General features: G+C 41.8%; 1 protein-coding gene across 1 annotated transcript in view; it reads left to right on the forward strand.

Annotated features, from left to right (window-relative positions):
- LOC135245706 (NACHT, LRR and PYD domains-containing protein 5-like) overlaps window positions 1-21,652 on the forward strand; it is a 281,523-nt gene that overhangs the window by 250,256 nt on the left and 9,615 nt on the right. Inside the window, exons 22-26 of the mRNA XM_064318950.1 lie at window positions 1,105-1,168; window positions 1,736-3,668; window positions 8,065-8,238; window positions 9,463-9,636; window positions 16,425-16,598. Coding sequence (XP_064175020.1) covers window positions 1,105-1,168; window positions 1,736-3,668; window positions 8,065-8,238; window positions 9,463-9,636; window positions 16,425-16,598 — 2,519 coding nt within the window. The remainder of the gene's footprint in view (window positions 1-1,104; window positions 1,169-1,735; window positions 3,669-8,064; window positions 8,239-9,462; window positions 9,637-16,424; window positions 16,599-21,652) is intronic.

The raw sequence follows: 21,652 nt of genomic DNA on the forward strand, positions 1-21,652 counted from the left end.
AAGTAAATTTATGATTTTAAGGGGGAAGATAGGAATTTGGTTCCTTCCTGAGGGTCAGACAGATGGATTACTAGGAGGAGTGTCACAAAAATACAGTTTACTCCAAAGTTATAAAAAATAGATTTTCTATAGGTTTTCTGGTTTTCAAACCTAAACCAGAGCATCACTCGCGCAGAGACCACAAAAACCATACCAAATATGAATATTTGTTCTTGTGTTTGTCATGAAAACTCTGAAAAACATCTATTACATGAAGCAACTGCCAAAGCTCAATGTCTTTCCACAGTGTATCAAGATTGCATAGTGTAGTGTAGCAATGTGTTCAACCCAAATCTGGAATTATTTCCTAACAAAAAGTGTGCTTGAGTAAATCTCTCTCCTCATGAAGGTAGAGAGACAAGTTACCCAGTGACACCAGGTGAGGGCACTGTGGCTGTCCCTAAACTGTCCTGAGCAATTTGCCTCATTTCTTTCATGTTATTCTACTAAACACAATCTGAAACCTCCAGGACGTTGGGGTAATTTCAGAATTGCTTTCCCGTAGAAAAGAGGTGTCAACTGTTAACTGTTGCAAAACCAGATTCCAAGGTTTTACGGGCCACTCTGTCCCGACAGCATCAGACTCTGCACCTGGCGAATTGCTTTACGACAGTCAGAGGCAATTCCACTCTATGCATGTTCCCGTGGGCCTTACAGTACAACAGCAGTGTCCTACCTGGGATTCACACCTCTGACAAGACCAGCTCCTCACCCATTATACTACACTACCACCCATAATAAAGCAAGGCTTTCTTTCCATGGCTCTGATACAGCAACCCACTTCACGTGTTTATTTCACACACTGATACAGCACACCTCTTCACGTGTTTATTTCACACTGATACAGTACACCTCTTCATGTGTTTATTTCTCACTGATACAGCACACCTCTTCATGTGTTTATTTCACACTGCGACAGCACACCTCTTCATGTGTTTATTTCACACTGATACAGCACACCTCTTCATGTGTTTATTTCACACTGTGATACAGCACACCTCTTCATGTGTTTATTTTACACTGATAAAGCACACCTCTTCATGTGTTTATTTCACACTAATACAGCTGACCAGCAGCCTTGTGAAGCAGAAGGATCTCACTGACTCACTGGAGAGAGATGAGCAGCACAGTAAGAGTTTTCGCTCATTGCTACTGTGTGTCCATTTGAATGCTGAAATGAGCTTAGCAATCGAATATAACAGAGTACAATGTTTTGATTTATAGTATCTACACTTTCATAATAGTGTTTTACATCAACAGTCTTGCATATTGAAAACATTACACACTACATGTACACAACGGTGTTTAAAATAAAATATTGCATCCAGCAGTGATTATGGGGCAAGCAAATGCATATGAGATTAAATGTCCCTGAAAGAGATTCAGATCTGGTCTGAGTTTTTATCCAGGATTAATGAGCACTGAGCATAAAAATTATAAGATGATTAAATTACTACCTGACCCATGAAGACCATATTTACCACATCATACTATGAAAAATTAAGAAATTGAATGTGATAAAGGAATTGAATCCTTATTCATTGTTTGATATGTTTTTATTTTGTGTGTAGAGCACACTGAGAAATGTGTAACACCTTAAGAGGTGTGTAAACCATTGTGAAAATGGACTGCATATGTATTTTTTATTATCTGTTCTGTTATTTTAAACATTGTTTCTCATGTTTCCTCTCCTCAGATAAATCCATAGAAAGAGCCCAGCAGGCACTGAAAACTGCTCTGAAGAAGAAGTTTGAACACATATTTGAAGGTTTAGCAAAGCAGGGCAACCCAACCCTCCTCAATGAGATCTATACAGAGCTCTACATCACAGAGGGGGGAAGTGGGGGGATCAATGATGAACACGAGGTCAGACAGATTGAGACAGCATCCAAGAGACACACCACACAAGAGACTGCAATCCTCTGCAATGACATCTTTAGGCCTTTACCTGGACAAGAGAGACCCATCAGAACTGTGCTTACAAAGGGCATCGCTGGCATTGGGAAAACCGTCTCTGTGCAGAAGTTCATTCTGGACTGGGCAGAAGGAAAAGCCAATCAGGACGTTGATTTCATCTTCACTCTTCCTTTCCGAGATCTGAATCTGAAAAAGGAGAGAGAATTCAATCTGATGCAACTTCTGCAGCACTACTTTCCACAACTGAAAGAGATCAAGAGTATTGAAGGCAATAAAGTGAAAATTGTCTTTATCTTTGATGGTCTGGATGAGTGTCGACTTCCTCTAGATTTCCAAAGCAATAAGATCTGCTGTGATATAACAGAGTCATCATCAGTTGATGTGCTGCTGACCAACCTCATTCTGGGGAATCTGCTTCCCTCTGCTCTCCTCTGGATCACCTCCCGACCAGCAGCAGCCAATCAGGTCCCTCCTGAGTGCGTCCACCAAGTGACAGAGGTACGAGGGTTCAATGACCCACAGAAGGAGGAATACTTTAGGAAGAGAATCAGAGATAAGAAAAAGGCCAGCAGAATTATCTCACACGTAAAGTCATCCAGGAGTCTGCACATCATGTGTCACATACCAGTCTTCTGCTGGATTTCTGCCACTGTGCTGGAGACAATGTTGGGTAAAGTAGGCAATAGAAAAATGCCCAAAACTTTAACTGAAATGTACACACACTTTCTGCTCATTCAGACTAATGTGAAGAATGAGAAGTATCATGGCACCGATGTGACAAACCCAGAAATCTCAGAGTCAGATACAGAAATCCTCCTTAAACTGGGGCAGCTGGCTTTTCTGCAGCTGGAAAGGGGCAATCTGATATTCTATGAAGAGGACCTGAGAGAGAGTGGCATTGATGTCAGTGAAGCTTCAGTGTACTCTGGGGTGTGCACAGAGATCTTTAAAGAGGAATGTGGGTTGGGTGAGGAGAAGGTCTACTGCTTTGTGCATCTGAGCATTCAGGAGTATCTGGCTGCCTTGTTTGTGTTTCATTCATGTGTGAATGAGAAGAGAAATGTACTCAGAGCAGTAGAATCAAAACCTCACAGTGACAGAGTGCAGCTGTCTGAGTTACACAGGACTGCAGTGGATCAGGCCTTAGCGAGTAAGAATGGACACCTGGACCTTTTCCTCAGATTCCTTCTAGGCCTCTCTCTGGACTCCATCCAGACTCTCTTAGGAACACTGCTGATGCAAACAGGAGGCAGATCACCTGTACCAGACCCTCTGACACAGACAGGAAGCAGATCACCTGTACCAGAGCCTCAGACACAGACAGGAAGCAGATCATCTGTACCCGACCCACAGACAGGAAGCAGATCACCAGTGCCAGACTCACAGACAGAGAGCAGTTCAAAGAGCATCAGGAAAACAGTCTGGTACATTAGGAAGAAGATCAAAGAAGAATCTTCAGCAGAAAGGTCCATCAATCTGTTCCACTGTCTCAATGAACTGGATAAAAACACTCCAGTGGCAGAAATAAAGAAGTTCCAGAGATCAGGAAAACTCTCTAATGAAAAGCTGGAACCACACCAATGTTCAGCCCTGGCCTTTATGTTACTGATGTCAGAGGAGGTCCTGGATGAGTTTGACTTGAAGACCTACAACACATCAGCAGCAGGTCATCAGAGACTGCTACCAGTACTCAGGAACTGCAGGAAGGCCATGTGAGTATTATGTAATTATTAAAGTAGATAATGACAGCATGTTTTTATAAACACTTCATAGTTAAAGTGAACATAGAATACAATATAATTGTCAGGCAAGTGAGAATTATGATTTTTGAGTCTAGCTATTTTAACAGATTGTGCCCTCATTTAATGAATACAGAAGTAGCATCAAATGCAAAAAATGTATCCAACATGTAAAATGTATTTTATTAGATTTAATTTACATATTATCATTAAAGATACCAGTTATTAAATACATCATGAATTCCTTGTTAGGCAAACCAATGTGATGGATCAATAATGGTCCAAACATACAACTCACAGATTTAAATGTAGAGAGGGTATAGTATGTTACAGTATTAATATGAACATATTCCCCATCAAATAAAAAAATACAAGCTACACTTCCTTTACACAAAATTAGACAGACATGGAAAATAAATAATATAATTGTGAAAAAAATGAATGAAAGGTACTGCAGAACCACAGCTTGTCTGCCCCACTGTGACCCAGGATGGTAAAATAAGCAGCTAAAGAATCAAGACCAGAGATCCAAGACTGTGATCATAAAAGACCAAGGCAGAGCTGAGAAGCAAGGCAAATGGCACAAGATCAAAGGCTCACTTTTGCTTTACAGGCCAACACTTTATTTAAATTTTTTATAATCTGTATTTTAACAAAGGAGCTTTGTCACAAAGCAGCTTTACAGAGAACCGGCCCCCAAAGGTTAAGCCTAGGGCAACAGTGGCAAGGAAGATCTCCCTGACTGATAACAGGAAGAAACCTTGAGCAGAACCAGACTCAGAGGTGATAGTGTCTGTGCCTCGAACATGGGCAGGCAACTTGTTCCACAGGAGGGGAGCATGATAGGTGAAGGCTCTACCACCTATGGTACTTTTAGATTCTAGGAATTCTAGGAATAACAAGGAGGCCTGCACCCTGCGAACAGAGCGTTCGTGAGGGAATATAAGGAAGAAGTAAATCATTTAAGTACAAAGGGGCAAGCCCATGTAAGGCTTTAAAGGTAAGAAGTAGTATCTTATAGTCTATTTGGAATTTAACTGGCAACCAGTGCAGCGATGCTAACACTGGGCTGATGTGCTCGAATCTCCTTGTTCTAGTGAGAATACGAGCTGTTGCATTTTGAATTAGCTGGAGCCCTTCAGAGAGGAATTTGCACATCCAGACAAAAGAGCATTGCAGTAATCTAATCTTGAAGTAACAAAAGCATGAACTAGCTTTTCTGCATCATGTAAGGACAGTATTTTCCGAATTTTTGAGATGTTTCTCAAGTGATAAAAAGCAACCCTGCACTTAAGTCTAAAAGCACACGTACAGAGATGCAGCCATGGTCGGAAGCGAGGAGTAGGTCATTGAGTACTTTGACCAGGGCTGTTTCAGTGCTGTGAGAGGGTCTAAAACCAGATTGAAAAACTTCCAATAGGCCTATATGTTTGGAGTGCAAAAATGAACCAAGTTGTTTTGAAATGGCCTTTTCTAGTATTTTAGAAAGGAATGGGAGGTTCGAGATAAGCCTGTAGTTAGACAGGTCATTCACATCCAGGTTTGGCTTCTTCAGAAGGGGTTTGATGGCTGCAAGTTTAAGAGTCTGTGGTATGTGTCCAGATGCTAAAGGCACATTGACAATATGTAACATTGGTGTTCCAATCACTGGTAATAGCTCTTTGAAAAGCTTCTTAGGGATAGGGTCTAGAAGACAAGTAGAAGATTTTGAGGGATTAACTATGGCATTAAACTCCATGAGATCTATTGGAGCACAAGAGTTCAGATAGGCCGCCCGTCTTTCTGAAGATTCTGCATCCATGCGTTGAGCGGATGGAAGGGCAGACCCTATATGAGGGGTGGTAGGAGAACTTTGAATCTTGCCCCTGATTTTTAGAATTCTGTCATCAAAGAAATTCATGAAGTCATTGCTACTAAATGATATTGAGGCACATGGATCAACTTGATTCTTGGTCAGTCTGGCAACAGTGTTAAACAGGTGCCTAGGATTGTTTCTATTTTCATCTATTAAAGTAGAGAAGTATGAGGAACGTGCTGTGGAGAGGGCATGTTTATAAGTTAGTAGACTGTCTTTCCAGTCCTGGAGGAATACCTGCAATTTAGTAGAACGCCATTTGCGCTCAAGTTTGCGTGAAGCTTGTTTGAGAGCAGGAGTATGGTCCTTGTACCAGGGTGATAATTTCTTATAGCGGACTTTCTTCTTCTTAAGAGGTGCGAGAGTATCCAGGGTTCTGGAAAGTACGTAATTTATGTCGTCTGTCAGCTGATCAATTGAGCCTGGGAGCTCATTAATAAAAGCATTTGCAGTCCTGGAGGAAAGCTTACAGTTAAGGTAGAATGAAGGATCTGGTGACACATGACAGACTTGTGAAAGTTGGAAAGTAATTAAATAATGGTCTGATGGCACAGGGTTTTTAGGCATAACTGCTATATTTGCTATTTCTGTATCATAAGTTAAGACCAGATCAAGAATATGGTTATGAGAATGTGTGGACTGATGTATATGTTGATCGAAGCCAATAGATTCAGTGATAGACAAGAGTGCTGATCTGAGAGGATCACTTTCACTACCCATGTGAATATTGAAGTCCCCTACAATTACTACTTTATCTGAATTAACAACCAGGCTGGAAAGGAAATCAGCAAACTCAAGTAAAAAGCCACTGTATGGCCCTGGTGGCCTGTATACAATTGCAAGGATAAAACTGACTGCTTTTTTGTCTGGATGTGCAAAACTGAGAACAAGCACTTCAAAAAAGTTACATTTGAAGCCGGATTTCAAAATAGCAAAAAGATTAGAATGATATACAGCAGCAACACCACCGCCACGACCCGTCAGACGGGGAACGTGAGTATAGCTGTAGCCAGGAGGGGTGGATTCATTTAAGGCAATATACAGTTTTAAGCCAAGTTTCAGTTACACATAAGATTTCAACTTGGTGATCAGTAATTAATTCATTTACAAGAGTTGCCTTAGGGGCTAGTGATCTGATATTAATTAATCCAATTTTTAGCTGAGTTTGGTCAGCCGCATTATTAGTAGAATAACAAGGTCTGATTTTTTTGCAGATTAGCCATACAAACACCCCTATGGTCTTTATTGAACTAACATTTGTCCTTAACTTTGACTTGGACAAGTAAACACAAGTGTTACACTTATTCTTATCTAACTCAGTTTGGTGAAGTAGTTCGAACTGTGTTTGTGTAGAAAAAAGAATCCCTCCTTTTAAATGACAGTCAGTTAAGGATGAATGTTGATTGAATCAAATCCATGTTTTTCAAAAGGGGGGAAGAATCCCCCTTTTATCCCTAGTCCATGCATAGATAATTTGTGAGTGAGAGATGACCAGAGAGAGCCTGCTCATTCTGTACCCCTCTTATATTGTTCATGAAGATGAGATATGTTTTCAACATTATGATTAATGTAATGCTGGGTTTGGTTTGGGAGAGGCAAGTGTGGTTATGAATGAAATGTTTGTTACTGTATTGTGAGATTAGGTCAGGCAGTAAATGCACCATGTTACAAGGCCAGTAGTGCCACCCTGGTCTGCTTTATTCTGGTGTAGGCTGACCCAGAATCCAATAGTGCCTGTAGACAGAGTGAAAACAGGAAGGTAGAGGAATTGTAGGATATAAAGGGTGTCAGGGTGAGGTCTTCTCAGGGGACTGTTAAAGTGCCTGTTTTTGAGGTAATTCTGTGGCTTATCTCAGGCTAAAGTCTGGCCTGTACAAGGTTCTGAAGTTTCCTAAAGCCTGGAAAAAAGTTAAATGGTGTCTCCTTGGACAGCACCATCAAATGTATCACTATTCCAACAAAAGGAGCTCAAAGGGATCATTAACAGTTCCTACATAGCTTTGGTTTCACTACCTGGTTATATGTAACACCAGCAGAACAGACAGACTGCACTACATGGTTACATGTGAACAGATCACTTTTTTGCATTCCTGTTTCTAAAGTGAATCTGGCTTTTGCTGTGTATTGGCTTGCAATGCTGTGGGAAGTTTCTCACAGTTACCAGCAAAAGTAAAGAAGCAGAGCCTAACTCACTATCCAAACTGAAAGCCTTGTGTTATTTCTTGCATCTTTACTTTTGGTTGTATCTCTGACAACTGTCAGAGGAAAGGGGGCCATTTGGGTAAGAATTTCATCTGTAGGACTGTCAGAGTTCTGCCCAACAGGACGTCTAATTCTCAGGCCTAAAGTGCTGCAGTTGGAGAGTTTAGCAAAGAACTTCCTCAGAGCATCACAAACTTAAAATCCTCAACATCACTCTTCATCACTCGCGATTACTGTTACATTGCACATATCAGATTTTACAGTATATTGCGCTATTTAAAAATACAATAATATATAAACTCTTCTTTGTAGACTGACCTACTGTGACCTCACAGAGAAGTCCTGTGAAATTGTGGCTTCTGCTCTTCAGTCATCAAACTCACCCCTGAGAGATCTGGACCTCAGCTACAATAACCTGGGAGATTCAGGAGTGGAGCTGCTCTGTGCTGGACTGATGAGTCGAGACTGTAAACTGAAGAGACTGGGGTGAGTAGTGCTGTGTACTTCAACAGCAGTTGGTTTACTTATCTTGCTAGGCAGAGAGTAGAGGTTACACTGGGTCATTATATAGCAGGAACACAAGGAGACTCTTCACTGCTATACAGAGCACAGGGTCATTATATAGTGGGGGCACAAGGAGACTCCTCACTGCTATACAGAGCACAGGGTCATTATATAGCAGGAACACAGGGAGACTCCTCACTGCTATATAGAGCACAGGGTCATTATATAGCAGGAACACATGGAGACTCCTCACTGCTATCTAGAGCACAGGGTCATTATATAGCAGGAACACAAGGAGACTCCTCACTGTCCTATATAGAGCAAATGGTCATTATATAGCAGGAACACAAGGAGACTCCTCATTGCTATATAGAGCACAGGCTTATTATATAGCAGGAACACAAGGAGACTTCTCACTGCTATATTGAGAACAGGGTTATTATATGTACCTTTTGCCGCTCCAACCGAAACTGGCACCAACCCACCATACTGTCCATAGCCCAGCTCCCAAACACCATCTAAAAGCACCCTCCCCTTGGCCTGGAAGCTAGGCCTCTTATAGAGCCCATGGTTAGGTAATGGGCCACAGGTGATGTGATTGCAATGAACCACAGCTGCAGCAATACCTCTCTGTAGGGCCGATGCTGCCCCCTGGTGGACAGCACCCCAATTCCCTTCCTGGCATCACATGTTAAACAGGCAAGAGCTTTGAGGATATGCTGTGGGGAACTCAGAACAACACCAATTAATGCATTACTAATGAGATGGGAGAAACACCACTGAGGCATAGATGGATAAAACTTGCTTTGCATAACTGGATTAAGTTTAAATGATGGGAAGTGGACATGCAGGGGCAGAAAGAGGAGAAAAGCTCTTATTAATTGTGCAAGTATGCAATGGGGAAAGCTACAATTAGAGGGGAAAAGACATGGCTCCTTCAACCTGCTGGTCTGTCATCTCCCCTTGGTTTCTTCTGGATCCTGTAATAGACCTAGCTGTCTTAGGAAAGAACAGAACTGACGCAGAGGGCCTCTTACAGTAAGTTCAGCTGACGCACAGCTGCAGAAAGTGTGGGGTGGAGAAAGCTGCAGATCCTCAATATCAATCTTCATCACTCAACATGATTACTGTAACATTGCACATATCACATTTTACAGGATGTTGCGCTATTTAAAAATACAATAATATATCAACTCTCTTTTGCAGACTGAACAGCTGTGGCCTCACAAAGAAGTCCTGTGAAATTGTGGCCTCTGCTCTCCAGTCATCAAACTCACCCCTGAGAGATCTGGACCTCAGAAACAATAACCTGGGAGATTCAGGAGTGGAGCTGCTCTGTGCTGGACTGATGAGTCCAGACTGTAAACTACAGACACTGACGTGAGTAGTGCTGTGTACTGTGTGACCTTAACTAAATAGAATTAGTGATTATGAATCTGTGCAGTGAAATATAGGGTTCCCAGGTTTGTGGTTCCTGACCATAACATAGGGTTTCAGTGGAGTCTGTAGTATCAGGTCACAGGTGATGACTGAATGCTGAATGCATGATTGACATTGTAAAATATTAACCACTTCAGTACAGTAATATGTTTCACGTCTATCATAATATAACAAAAATAACATAACATAACATAATGACGAGAATAGGCCATTCAGCCCGACATGCTTGCCATCTTCCTACCTACCACTAGTGCTAGGTTTACCTACAAACTAGGTAGTGTCCAGCATCGTATCAAGCCCGGTCTTGACAACCCCCAGAGTTTCTGCCTCTACTACATGATATGCGCCAAGCTATTCTACGCAGTGACTACTCTCTGTGTGAAAAAATACTTCCTAACGTCGGTGCAGAATTTACCTTTTGCTAATTTCCTTTTATGCCCCCTCGTCATACTAACAGAGCTGAGCCTGAAGAATCTCTTGTAGTTCACTTTGTTGATCCTTTTTTTGAATTTAAAAGACTCCATCAAATAACCCTGAGTCTACTTTTACTAAGCTTGAAGAAGTTAAGCATCTGAAGTCTTTCCTCAAAACTTTTATCTTTCATACCATGAACCAGTTTGGTTTCCCTTCTTTCAACCTTTCCAGATCCTCTATATCTTTCTTGTAGTACAGTCCCCAGAACTGCACACAATTCTGTAAGTGTGGTCTGACAAAGGTATTGTATAAAATAAGTATAACTTCCTTGGATTTACAGGGCTCCAGACTAACTTTTTCATTTAGGTGCACCAGCACATAATTTAGTTAGATTTTTCACCGCGCCTTTTGGCACCGTAATAATACATTTTAAGTGTTACCTTTTTTGTCAGTTCCCATACACATTGGTAATTTCTTAACACATTATGTAAATTATTGTAAACAGGAATAAAGGTGCAGATAAATGTTTTTTTCTTTATTTTAATGACAGCACAAACAAGAAATGGCAATAACCTCAATTGTTTAAAAAATAAACTTCAAAAGTGCTGATGTTTAAAGTGCTTGACAAACTCAAATAAATAAATCAAACTCAAATAATTCAAATAAAAGTGTGCGCTGCTCCCGGAGGAGTACAGGGCGTGGTTTCACACATACACACTAGTGATGCGCGGATCGGCTCTGACGTCATCCAAATCCACATGTACGCAATCATCCACCCGCCACCCACCCGAACAAATTATTTTCTCCGATTTAGAGACCTGCACCCGATCATACATTACCGCTATTTCTCATTATTTCGCAGCTGTTGCATATGACATACCCAGCACTTGACTCGTCATTCACTAAATCGCTCCCACACAGAACTTTTCTGCCCTTCCTTTTTTAAATTCTCCTTTTTAAATTTTCTCTCTGATCTTTTTTGCCTCCATTGCTGCTTAAGACAAATGGGCGCCGCAATTGGCGCAACGAGAGTCTAGTCTGCTAATTCACGCCTGACGAAAAATGAAGCTTAAAATATGTTCACATTTTAGAGAATGTAATTAATATTTTACTCATTAATGATGTATTATTTCACCCACCCACAACCCATCCGCTATTAATCAGAATGTTAATTTTTATGACTCGGCCCACCCGATCCGCAGATTAACCGTGGTGCCCGCGGATATAACTGCGATCCGCACATCACTAATACACACATGCCTTATTTTTTTCCCCACCCGCATTCAGCGAAGAAGAATATCAGGGTCAGAGCCAATCAGAGGCAGAGTAGGGGCGGGTCTTCGCAGAAAGCGGGTGGGGAAAAAAATAACGCAACACACACAGAGACAGACCTGCTAAATATCAGGTGTACCGGTGCAACCAATGAAAATGTTTAGTCGCATGTGACAGATTTTTGGTCGCATGTTCAACCAAAATGGTCGCACTCTGGAGCCTTGATTTATACTCACTACTATCCCAGCATCCTGTTGGCTTTTTTACTGCAACAGCACAGTGCCTAGAACCTGAAAGGTTTTGATCAACTATTACTCCCAAAATTGAGCACATTCCAATGTTGTTCCTCCCATAAAGTAATCTAGCCTTGTGTTATTATTTCCCACATGTAGAACTTTACATTTAGCTTTATTGAGTTTCATTTGCCAGGTTTCTGCCCACTTCTGGATTCACTTCTGTCATATATTGCAGTCTTCATCCATCCCCATTATTCACTACCTGCTATGAACTCTAATGAAATCCATACTTATACCCCACTCTCTTTCATACGCTGACCTTGTGATGAAGATAAGTTGTACTCCTTCACATTACACACCTGTGTGTGCTACAGGGTTGTGGCGTTTCTGAAGATATTGAGCATAAAATGAGATATTATCAGGGCCGCGTTTACCCATCTTGAGGCCCTGGGCTACGCAGCTCAGAGGCCCCCCGCGCAGCGAACACGCACGCAAAGATACACAACACAAGACAACCACATAATAAGCCAGTGCAAAGAGGCCATGGGAAAATACACACCAACGCCATACAAAAGAACACCAATTATAGTCATACTGCAAACATACAACGGCAGGATAATCAAAATTCGAGCAGTTTTATCACACGGCAAACAGTCCACAAAAGAAAAACAACATTCTAATTCTATTTGTATGAGAAATACATATGGGCATCGCTGAATAGAATATCGTAGTCATTTTTGTTTATAAACTACACGATAATATTCAAGACTTAAACTAGCATATTAAAAAATCTGACTCACCAGTGATGTCATTAAAATGCCTTTTTCCTGCTTTTCTTTGATGCAAAATCCTTAATTAAATCCTTAAAATCCAGCTGGCGCAGCAGATCATGCTCAATGGACAGAATGGTCAACCCGTTCAGTCTATTTTCCTCAATGGATGCCCTCAGTCTGTTCTTAATAATGCCCAACTTGGAAAATGATCTTTCTCTGGTGGCATTTGAAATAGGAAGAGTGAGATAAATTTGGAGTGCGATGTCCACGTTTGGGAAAGCACTTTGGAGTTGTTTCTCTCTCAGTAAGACCATCAGGTTTCTTGGTGACAGATCGTCAGTTGTTGTGTCACAGAATTTAATGAACTGAACAAGCTCATCCTCGAAAACATCCTGTAAATCGGTGCTATATTTTTTCTGAAGATTGCGGCTTGTTTCACGTATTTCAGACACAGACAGGCTGTTGAGATGGGTTAAAAAGCCAAAATAGCAAGTTTCTGTGTATGACTTATGTCTTGCTTGCAAAGCACTTGTTAGTTTATCAGTTATTACTAAAAATACCTTGACACGAAACTTCTCAGCTCCAATTATAATGTGGTCAGGTGCACTGGAATCATCTGCTCTCCGTTTTCTCTTCGCCTGCCGAGTTACCACAGACCTGTATTCCTGTGTTCCTCCCATTTCCTTGGCCTGCTTCTCCAGGTCTCCAAACTGGTCGCGTAAACCTGCCACGAAATCTGACAGTGATCGCAGCATATCCACAGGCGTAACGAGATCCACATCTACCTTCTGGAGGATAGTACTCGTTGTCTGAATTCTTTCTAATACTTTGTTCCACAATATACACAAGAAAGCTGTCTCTAATCGGTTCATTTTGTTAGCCAGAGACCGCTCATCAGCGTGAGAGCATTCTGAGAATCATCATCTGATATGTTTATTAGCGAATTCAATATATTTTTATGTTTACACAGAGAGCTTTGGTGGCCTGGGCGTGAGCGCCCATCTCTGTCCTACAGTCCCTTTAAAGTCTCTATGCGTTTGTTAACATTGGGCTCAAGTCCATCCATCATAACCTTCCATCGGGGGTGATCCGAGAAAAGATTGAAGAGTGAACAGATCTGAAAAATGTGGTTGTTTCAGAGCAGCATCTACACTGTTCAGTCCGACTAAATTGAGTGAGTGGGCTGCACAAGGTATCCACTCAGCCAAAGGATTTACTTCTAGAATACGGGCCCTCAGTCCTTTGTACACACCTGACGTGTTGGATGCATTATCAAAACATTGTCCCTACAATTATTTATATCAATATTCATGTCATTTAGCACGTCTGTAACGGACTGAAAAAGAGACTCACCGGTATGAGTGTATATGGACAGGAATTTTAGAAAACGCTCGAAGACTTGACCTTCCTGAGAGACACATCTTATCACGAATGTTAGCTGATCAATATGGGTTAAACCTGGGGTTGAATCAACAACAAAAGAGAAGCACTTTGCTTTCTGCACCATTAGAATAATTTCAGCTTGAACTCGCTGTCCCATAATTGCAATGAATGCATCACATATAGTGTTGGATAAATAGGAAGTAGACCCACTCCCCTGGTTTCCATATTTCTTGAAATGTTCGGCAAGAAAGGGTCGAACTTTCTGAGTAGCTCAAGTATTCCCAAATAGTTGCCATTGTTAGGGAACCGAGAACTTCATCGCCTCCTCGGAATGCGAGACCTCGTTCTGACAAGAACTGTATAACGGAGACAATTCGTTTTAGGACCTCGCGCCAATACTTCCCTCCTCTTCGCAGCCTCCTTAAGTTCGTTGTCAATTCCGTGCACCTGTGTGCGAGCGAACCAGATGAGCATTGCATTTCGATGAGACTGGCTTGACTCATGCTCTTCAGTCCGACAGAAGCATGTTTCCAATCAGAAAACCCGGATTGAGAAAAGGCAGATGGTGTCCGCCGAAAAGCCGACAAAAAAGCATATACATTACGGTTGTTGGAGAATAAACTAACCACTCACGGGTAACACTCTCCCCATTACGCAGATTACGCGAAAACAAGGTCTTACTCAATTGTCTGTTCTGATTTTTATACGATCGTTCTGATGCTGTGAATGCTATGTCTTTATTTTGACATGACAAGGATGCTTTTATTCCTTTGCTCACCCAATAGCTACGCAAGTTTTCGGTAACGGGTCCCCAACAAGCTACATCAGTGGATGTGGCTCCACATGCTGCATCTTTCCTCCCGACCGTGGCGCCTGCACCTGCTAGCGGAGTAGTTTCGTCAGCAGCACTGACAGTGCTGATGTTATCAGTGTCTCCGGAGCCGGGTTCCAGAGAAGGCGTACTCGATGCTAACAGGGTTGATGTCGTGGCTGTGCCATCTCTGCCTGGTGACGGCGGTATAGTTTCCGGAGAAGGCGGCCGGGTTGACTGAGTTGGTGTGGCGGGACTTGGGTTAGCATCTGCATCATCGTCAGCGTCAGGGCATGTGTCAAGGAAGGGATCGTTGTTCATGTCGGAGCCTGCATCGGTTGCTGTTAAGTAATCATCCGTCAATGTTTTGAAGAAAGAAGTAAGCTTCAGTATTTTACTGAGAACTTCTTTGTTTCTTGCTTTTTGTTGTTTTCTTGCTCTTTTGCGCCCACTCTCGAATTTTCTGCTTGACGACATGTTTGTTTTAGACGAATTTTGATGACGACAAGAATTTCGCAACAACATATTGTATGTTTACGTTGGTTAGATTAACGCAGTATATCGCAGACTGCAGCAATCTGCGGACGTATGATGTCAAACGAATTAAAATTTGTGAAAAAAAAAAATTCCTCACGTGAGCCTAGTGGAGGCGACTGCAGCCCATGTAGCCCATTGGGTAACGCCTTGATATTATTACTGTTGGTAAAATCAACTATTGGTCATATGGTATGTGTGTACATCTTAGGAAGAGTTCAATCTGATCAACATGCAAGCTGCTGTTTAGATGCAATGTTACATCACTTAGTTTGTCACTTTTCTGTGGTTCCAACCAAGCTAAGTCTGATTTAGAACATTAAAATCAACAGCAGTTGGCTTTACTTATCTTGCTGGGCAGACGGTAGAGGTTGCGAGGGTCATTATAGCAAGAGATACTGCATATAGAGCACAGGGTCATTAAGAGGAACACAAGGAGACTCCTCACTGCAATAGAGCAGGGTCATTATATAGCAGGAACACAAGGAGACTCTCACTGCTATAGAGCACAGGGTTATTATATGCACCTTTAGCTGCTCCAAACAAACTGGCACCAACCCACCTACTGTCCATAGCCCAGCTCCCAAACACCATCTAAAAGCACCTCTCCCTTGGCCTGGAAGCTAGGCCTCTTATAGAGCCCATGGTTAGGTAATGGGCCACAGCTGATGTGATTGCAATGAACCACAGCTGCAGCTATACCGTGTGTAGGGCCAATGCTGCCCCCTGGTGGACAGCACCCCAATTCCCTTCATGGCATCACATGTTAAACAGGCAAGAGCTTTGAGGATATGCTGTAGGGCACTCAGAACAACACCAATTAATGCATTACTAATGAGATGGGAGAAACACCACTGAGGCATAGATGGATAAAACTTGCTTTGCATAACTGGATTAAGTTTAAATGATCTAGTGTAGATCACCCTACTAAGCATCCTATTGAGGACTCATGGGAAGTGACATGCAAGGGCAGAAAAGGAGAAAATGCCTTTTAATTGTGCAAGTATGCAATGGGAAAGCTACAGTTAGAGGGAAAAGACATGGCTCTTCAACCTGCTGGTCTGTCATCTCCCCATGGTTTCTTCTGGATCCTGTAATAGACCTAGCTGTGTTAGGAAAGAACAGAACTGACACAGAGGGCCTCTTACAGTAAGTTCAGCTGACGCACAGCTGCAGCAAATGTGGGGTGGATATCTGCAGATCACTCTTCATCACTCAGCATGATTACTGTTACATGGCACATATCAGATTTTACAGGATATTGCGCTATTTACAAAATACAATAATATATCAACTTCTTTGCAGACTGAACAGCTGTGGCCTCACAGAGAAGTCCTGTGAAATTGTGGCCTCTGCTCTCCAGTCATCAAACTCACCCCTGAGAGATCTGGACCTCAGCTACAATAGCCTGGGAGATTCAGGAGTGAAGCTGCTCTGTGCTGGACTGATGAGTCCAAACTGTAAACTACAGAGACTGGGGTGAGTAGTGCTGTGTACTGTGTGACCTTAACTAAATAGAATTAGTGATTATGGCTCTGTGCAGGAAATATATATAAAGTGCTTTCTCTCTGTTTACTCCTGTGTCCACCAGCATTCTTTCTTTGTCCACATTGTTCTCATCCCTCTCTTCTAACTGCTCTAGCACAACAAAGAAAAGCAGGATAAACCCTCATGAGTCTTAGGGTTGCCAGGTTTGTGGTTCTTGACCAGAATGTAAGTTTTCAGGAGTCTGTAGTATCAGGTCACAGGTGATGACTGAATGCTGAATGCATGATTGACATTGTAAAATATTGACCACTTCAGTACAGTAATATGTTTCACGTCTATCATAACATAACAAAAATAACATAACATAACATAATGACGAGAATAGGCCATTCAGCCCGACATGCTCGCCATTTTCCTACCTACCACTAGTGCTAGGTTTACCTACAAACTAGATAGTATCCAGCATCGTATCAAGCCCGGTCTTGACAACCCCCAGAGTTTCTGCCTCTACTACATGACATGCGCCAAGCTATTCTACACAGTGACTACTCTCTGTGTGAAAAAATACTTCCTAACGTCGGTGCGGAATTTACCTTTTGCTAATTTCCTTTTATGCCCCCTCGTCATACTAACAGAGCTGAACCTGAAGAATCTCTTGTGGTTCACTTTGTTGATCCCCTTTATGAATTTAAAAGACTCAATCAAATAACCCTGAGTCTACTTTTACTAAGCTTGAAGAAGTTAAGCATCTGAAGTCTTTCCTCAAAACCTTTATCTTTCATACCAGGAACCAGTTTGGTTTCCCTTCTTTCAACCTTTTCCAGATCCTCTATATCTTTCTTCTAGTACAGTCCCCAGAACTGCACACAGTTCTCTAAGTGTGGTCTGACAAAGATATTGTATAAAATAAGTATAACTTCCTTGGATTTACAGGGCTCCAGACTAACTTTTTACATTGGATGCACTGGTGCGCCTAACTTTTTCATTTAGGTGCACCAGCACATAATTTAGTTAGACCCAAAATTTTTCACCGCGCCTTTTGGCGCCGTAATAATACATTTTAAGTGTTACCTTTTTTGTCAGTTCCCATACACATTGGTAATTTCTTAACACGTTATGTAAATGATTGTAAACAGGAATAAAGGTGCAGATAAATGTTTTCTCTTTTTTTAAATCACAGCACAAACAAGAAATGGCAATAACCTCAATTGTTTAAAAAATAAACTTAAAAAGTGCTGATGTGTAAAGTGCTTGACAAACTCAAATAAATAAATCAAACTCAAATAACTCAAATAAAAGTGTGCGCTGCTCCCGGAGGAGTACAGGGCGCGGTTTCACACATACACACTAGTGATGCGCGGATCGGCTCTGACGTCATCCCAATCCGCATGTACGCAATCATCCACCCACCACCCACCCGAACAAATTATTTTATCTGATTTAGAGACCCGCACCCGATCACACATTACCGCTATTTCTCATTATTTCACAGCTGTTGCAGAAGACATACCCTGCACTTGACTCGTCATTCACTAAATCGCTCCCACACGGAACTTTTCTGCCCTTCCTTTTTTTAATTCTCCTTTTTAGATTTTCTCTCGGATCTTTTTTGCCTCCATTGCTTCTTAAGACAAATGGACGCCGCAATTGGCGCAACGAGAGTCTAGTCTGCTAATTCACGCCTGACAAAAAATGAAGCTTAAAATATGTTCACATTTTAGAGAATGTAATTAATATTTTCCTCATTAATGATGTATTATTTCATTGAGCTGTATTGAGTTTCATTTGCCAGGTTTCCACCGACTGTTGGATTCACTTCTATCACATATTGCAGTCTTCATCCATCCCCATTATTCACTACCTGCTCTGCACTCTAATGAAATCCATACTTATACTAGAGCTACCGCGGTTACTGCATTACCGTGGTAACGCAATCACTTGTTGACGACAGGGAAACTTAATGCTACAGGGCATAGGTGGCTTCCTGCCCTAGCCACATACGATTTTGAAGTCAAATATCACCCTGGGAAGGTCAATGTTGAGGCTGATTTGCTTTCCCGAAACTGGACACTGAGACGTGGAGAAACCTTTCACAGGGTGATGTGAAGGCGATTTGTGGTCGTGTGCATGTGCAGGAGTCTAGTGACAGTGATGTGCACTTGGCACTTAGGTGTTCCAGCAGAAGGCGTTCCTGAGCTGTATGATTTTGCAACTCATCTCAATTTGGGTCAGCTAGAACAGTTCACCCGAGAAGACTTGCGAGAAGCGCAGCTAGAGGACAGTGTTCTCAGAGTAGTTAGAGAGGCTTTGAACACAGGTCAGTGGCCGGCAAACTAGAGCTGCCGCGGTTACTGCATTACCGTGGTAACGCAATCACGTCACGTCCACCGCAGAGTCAAGCTGATCACCGCTTCACCGCTGGGTTTTGTTTTTTTCCCGTTTAATTTAGGCCAATTGTTTATGTTCCAATTTTACTTGTAAAAGTGATCTGAAATAAATGCAATGCAATTTTTAAAATAATTATAATTATTATTGTGTAGCCTATTTTCTTCACTCCATGCGCAGTTAACGTTCTGATCGGAGAACATGTCACCCAGAACGTGCTTTGCAACTGTTGGCTACAGAAAGCTTTTGCTTCAAATTAGGCTAAAAACATGGATCTTGTAGCGAAACCCAACGTTACTTCTCCTGTTTGGGAACATTTTGGCTTTGAGCCCGATGAAGATGGAAAGCCAAAGAATTTGGATGAGGCAGTGTGCCGCATTTGCAGCAAGAAAATCAACGTCATGCGAGGAAACAGGACAAATCTAGCATCGCATCTTAGGACCACTCATCGTCCGTTATACGATGCAATGAAAGGCACCCCATCTACCTCGGGAGGTACCGGCTCGGCACTACGTCAGTTAGGAGTCTCAGAGGCATTTGCCAGAGTGACTAAATACAACCGGGACAGCAACAAGTGGCGAGCACTTACAACAACTGTAACAAAGTATTTGGTTGTGGAGATGGTGCCCTTCCGGACTGTAGGAAAGCCATCATTCCGAGCTATGCTTCAGTCCTTCGACAAACAGTATGAACTGCTGGGCAGAACCTATTTTTCGGAAACAGCCATTCCAGAAATGTACTTGTAAAAAACAAAATCGTAGCCCGGAGGTTTAAATTATAATTTTTTTAATGGCGGTTACCGCAACGGTTTGAATGGCTTCGCTAATTTTTGCGGTAAGGAAAAAAATCCCACCTGTCCATAGCCACGCTCCCAAACACCATCTAAAAGCACCCTCCCCTAGGCCTGGAAGCTAGGCCTCTTATAGAGCCCATGGTTAGGTAATGGGCCACAGCTGCAGCAATACCTCTCTGTAGGGCCGATGCTGCCCCCTGGTGGACAGCACCCCATTCCTTTCCTGGCATCACATGTTAAACAGGCAAAAGCTTTGAGGATATGCTGTGGGGCACTCAGAACAACACCAATTAATGCATTACTAATGAGATGGGAGAAACACCACTGAGGCATAGATGGATAAAACTTGCTTTGCATAACTGGATTAAGTTTAAATAATCTAGTGTAGATCACCCTGCTAAGCCTCCTGTTGAGAACTCATGGAAGTGGACATGCATGGGATTAATTGTTAATTAATTGTGCTGCAACATGATGAACAGACAAACCAACTAATAAATAACTCTCCAGTGCTTCCTCAGGCAGTATGTGAGAAGGTCATCCAATTGATCTGGCGTAATCTGAATTATGGAGTGAAACATTCAGGCGAAGAGCCACTTCCTCCAAATGGCTGAACACTACAGGGTCAATCTCTGTGATGCAGCTACCTGGAACAAACTGTCAAGGCATCCACACAAAAGAGCACATAATGAGGACTAGCATTTTCAGCTAGGTCAGCCAGGCTCAAGCCTCTGGCTATCTCTTGCCTGTAATAGGAAACAACAGTTTTCCTATTTGGCTCAATCCTGAAAATATAACTAGAACTAGATTAATCATTTTTAATACAAACCATTCACACCTACATCCTAATTATGATTTAATACCATAATGGAATTTCTGGGACATGCCATTCAGAAACTGACATGGCGAGCTAACCTAAGTTTTAATACCTTTAAAGGTTCACACAAAGTAAGGTAACTCAATACAGTTTGATGTTTTAGGATACAAACACTGTTTCTAATCTATCTATTGATTACATTTAAATGTTTTTCATAGCCTATTGCCAACTGGTGAAAACTTATCGCAATACTGTACATTTGTAGTGTAGTCAGGTTATCCACTAGGTGGAGCCCTAGGCTTTTCGAAACAGGAAATACCAACCAATGTAAGACATCAGTGAGGTAGCTTGTACAGGAGATTGAGTGCAGCCGTACTGTATGTATGCCACAGTTCTTTAAGCTCTAAAGTAAAGTTTATCATGAACTCTTTTATGTGGTCCTGTTCTTTTCCCTTCTGAAGTTATCCCAGCATTATTCTGCAGTTCCCGTTGAATGTCTTCCTTTTTCGATCCTGTTATGTTCCCTTGCTCTGTGAGTCTGCGTGCATGTCTTAATCCTGCAGGTGGAGCTGATTGCTCTATCAAAAATATGCAATCTGTTAGTCACGAAAAGACTGTTTACGATTACATACATTTGGATCCTTTGATAGGCACACACATTACAGCACCCAAAAAATACTTCTGGTAAATAATTTGCTTACATATCACCAAAACAAACTTTTATTTGGCATCATCTCCCAAAATGTTTATCAAAATCCCTCACCTTTCATTGGAGAGAAAGCAAGGGTCATTCTGAGTGTTTATCCTGAAATACGTCACTCAAGCTGCACCACCTAACCAAAAAAATAAAATCTGTGTTACGTTTTGCCCTGCTCTGCCCTACTAACGTAAATGTGGTAAAAAGCAACCGGTGTTGAAGCAAGACATGTACAGTGAATCTACGTACTCTGGTATCGATCATCCAGTGGAAATATTGTGACACTATGACATATTTTCATTGACAGCCCCCTAATTAACATATGGATTAAAAAAATACAGAAATATATTGTGGCA

This window comes from Anguilla rostrata, chromosome 19 (genome assembly GCF_018555375.3).
Source record: "Anguilla rostrata isolate EN2019 chromosome 19, ASM1855537v3, whole genome shotgun sequence".
Taxonomy (NCBI): Eukaryota; Metazoa; Chordata; class Actinopteri; order Anguilliformes; family Anguillidae; genus Anguilla; species Anguilla rostrata.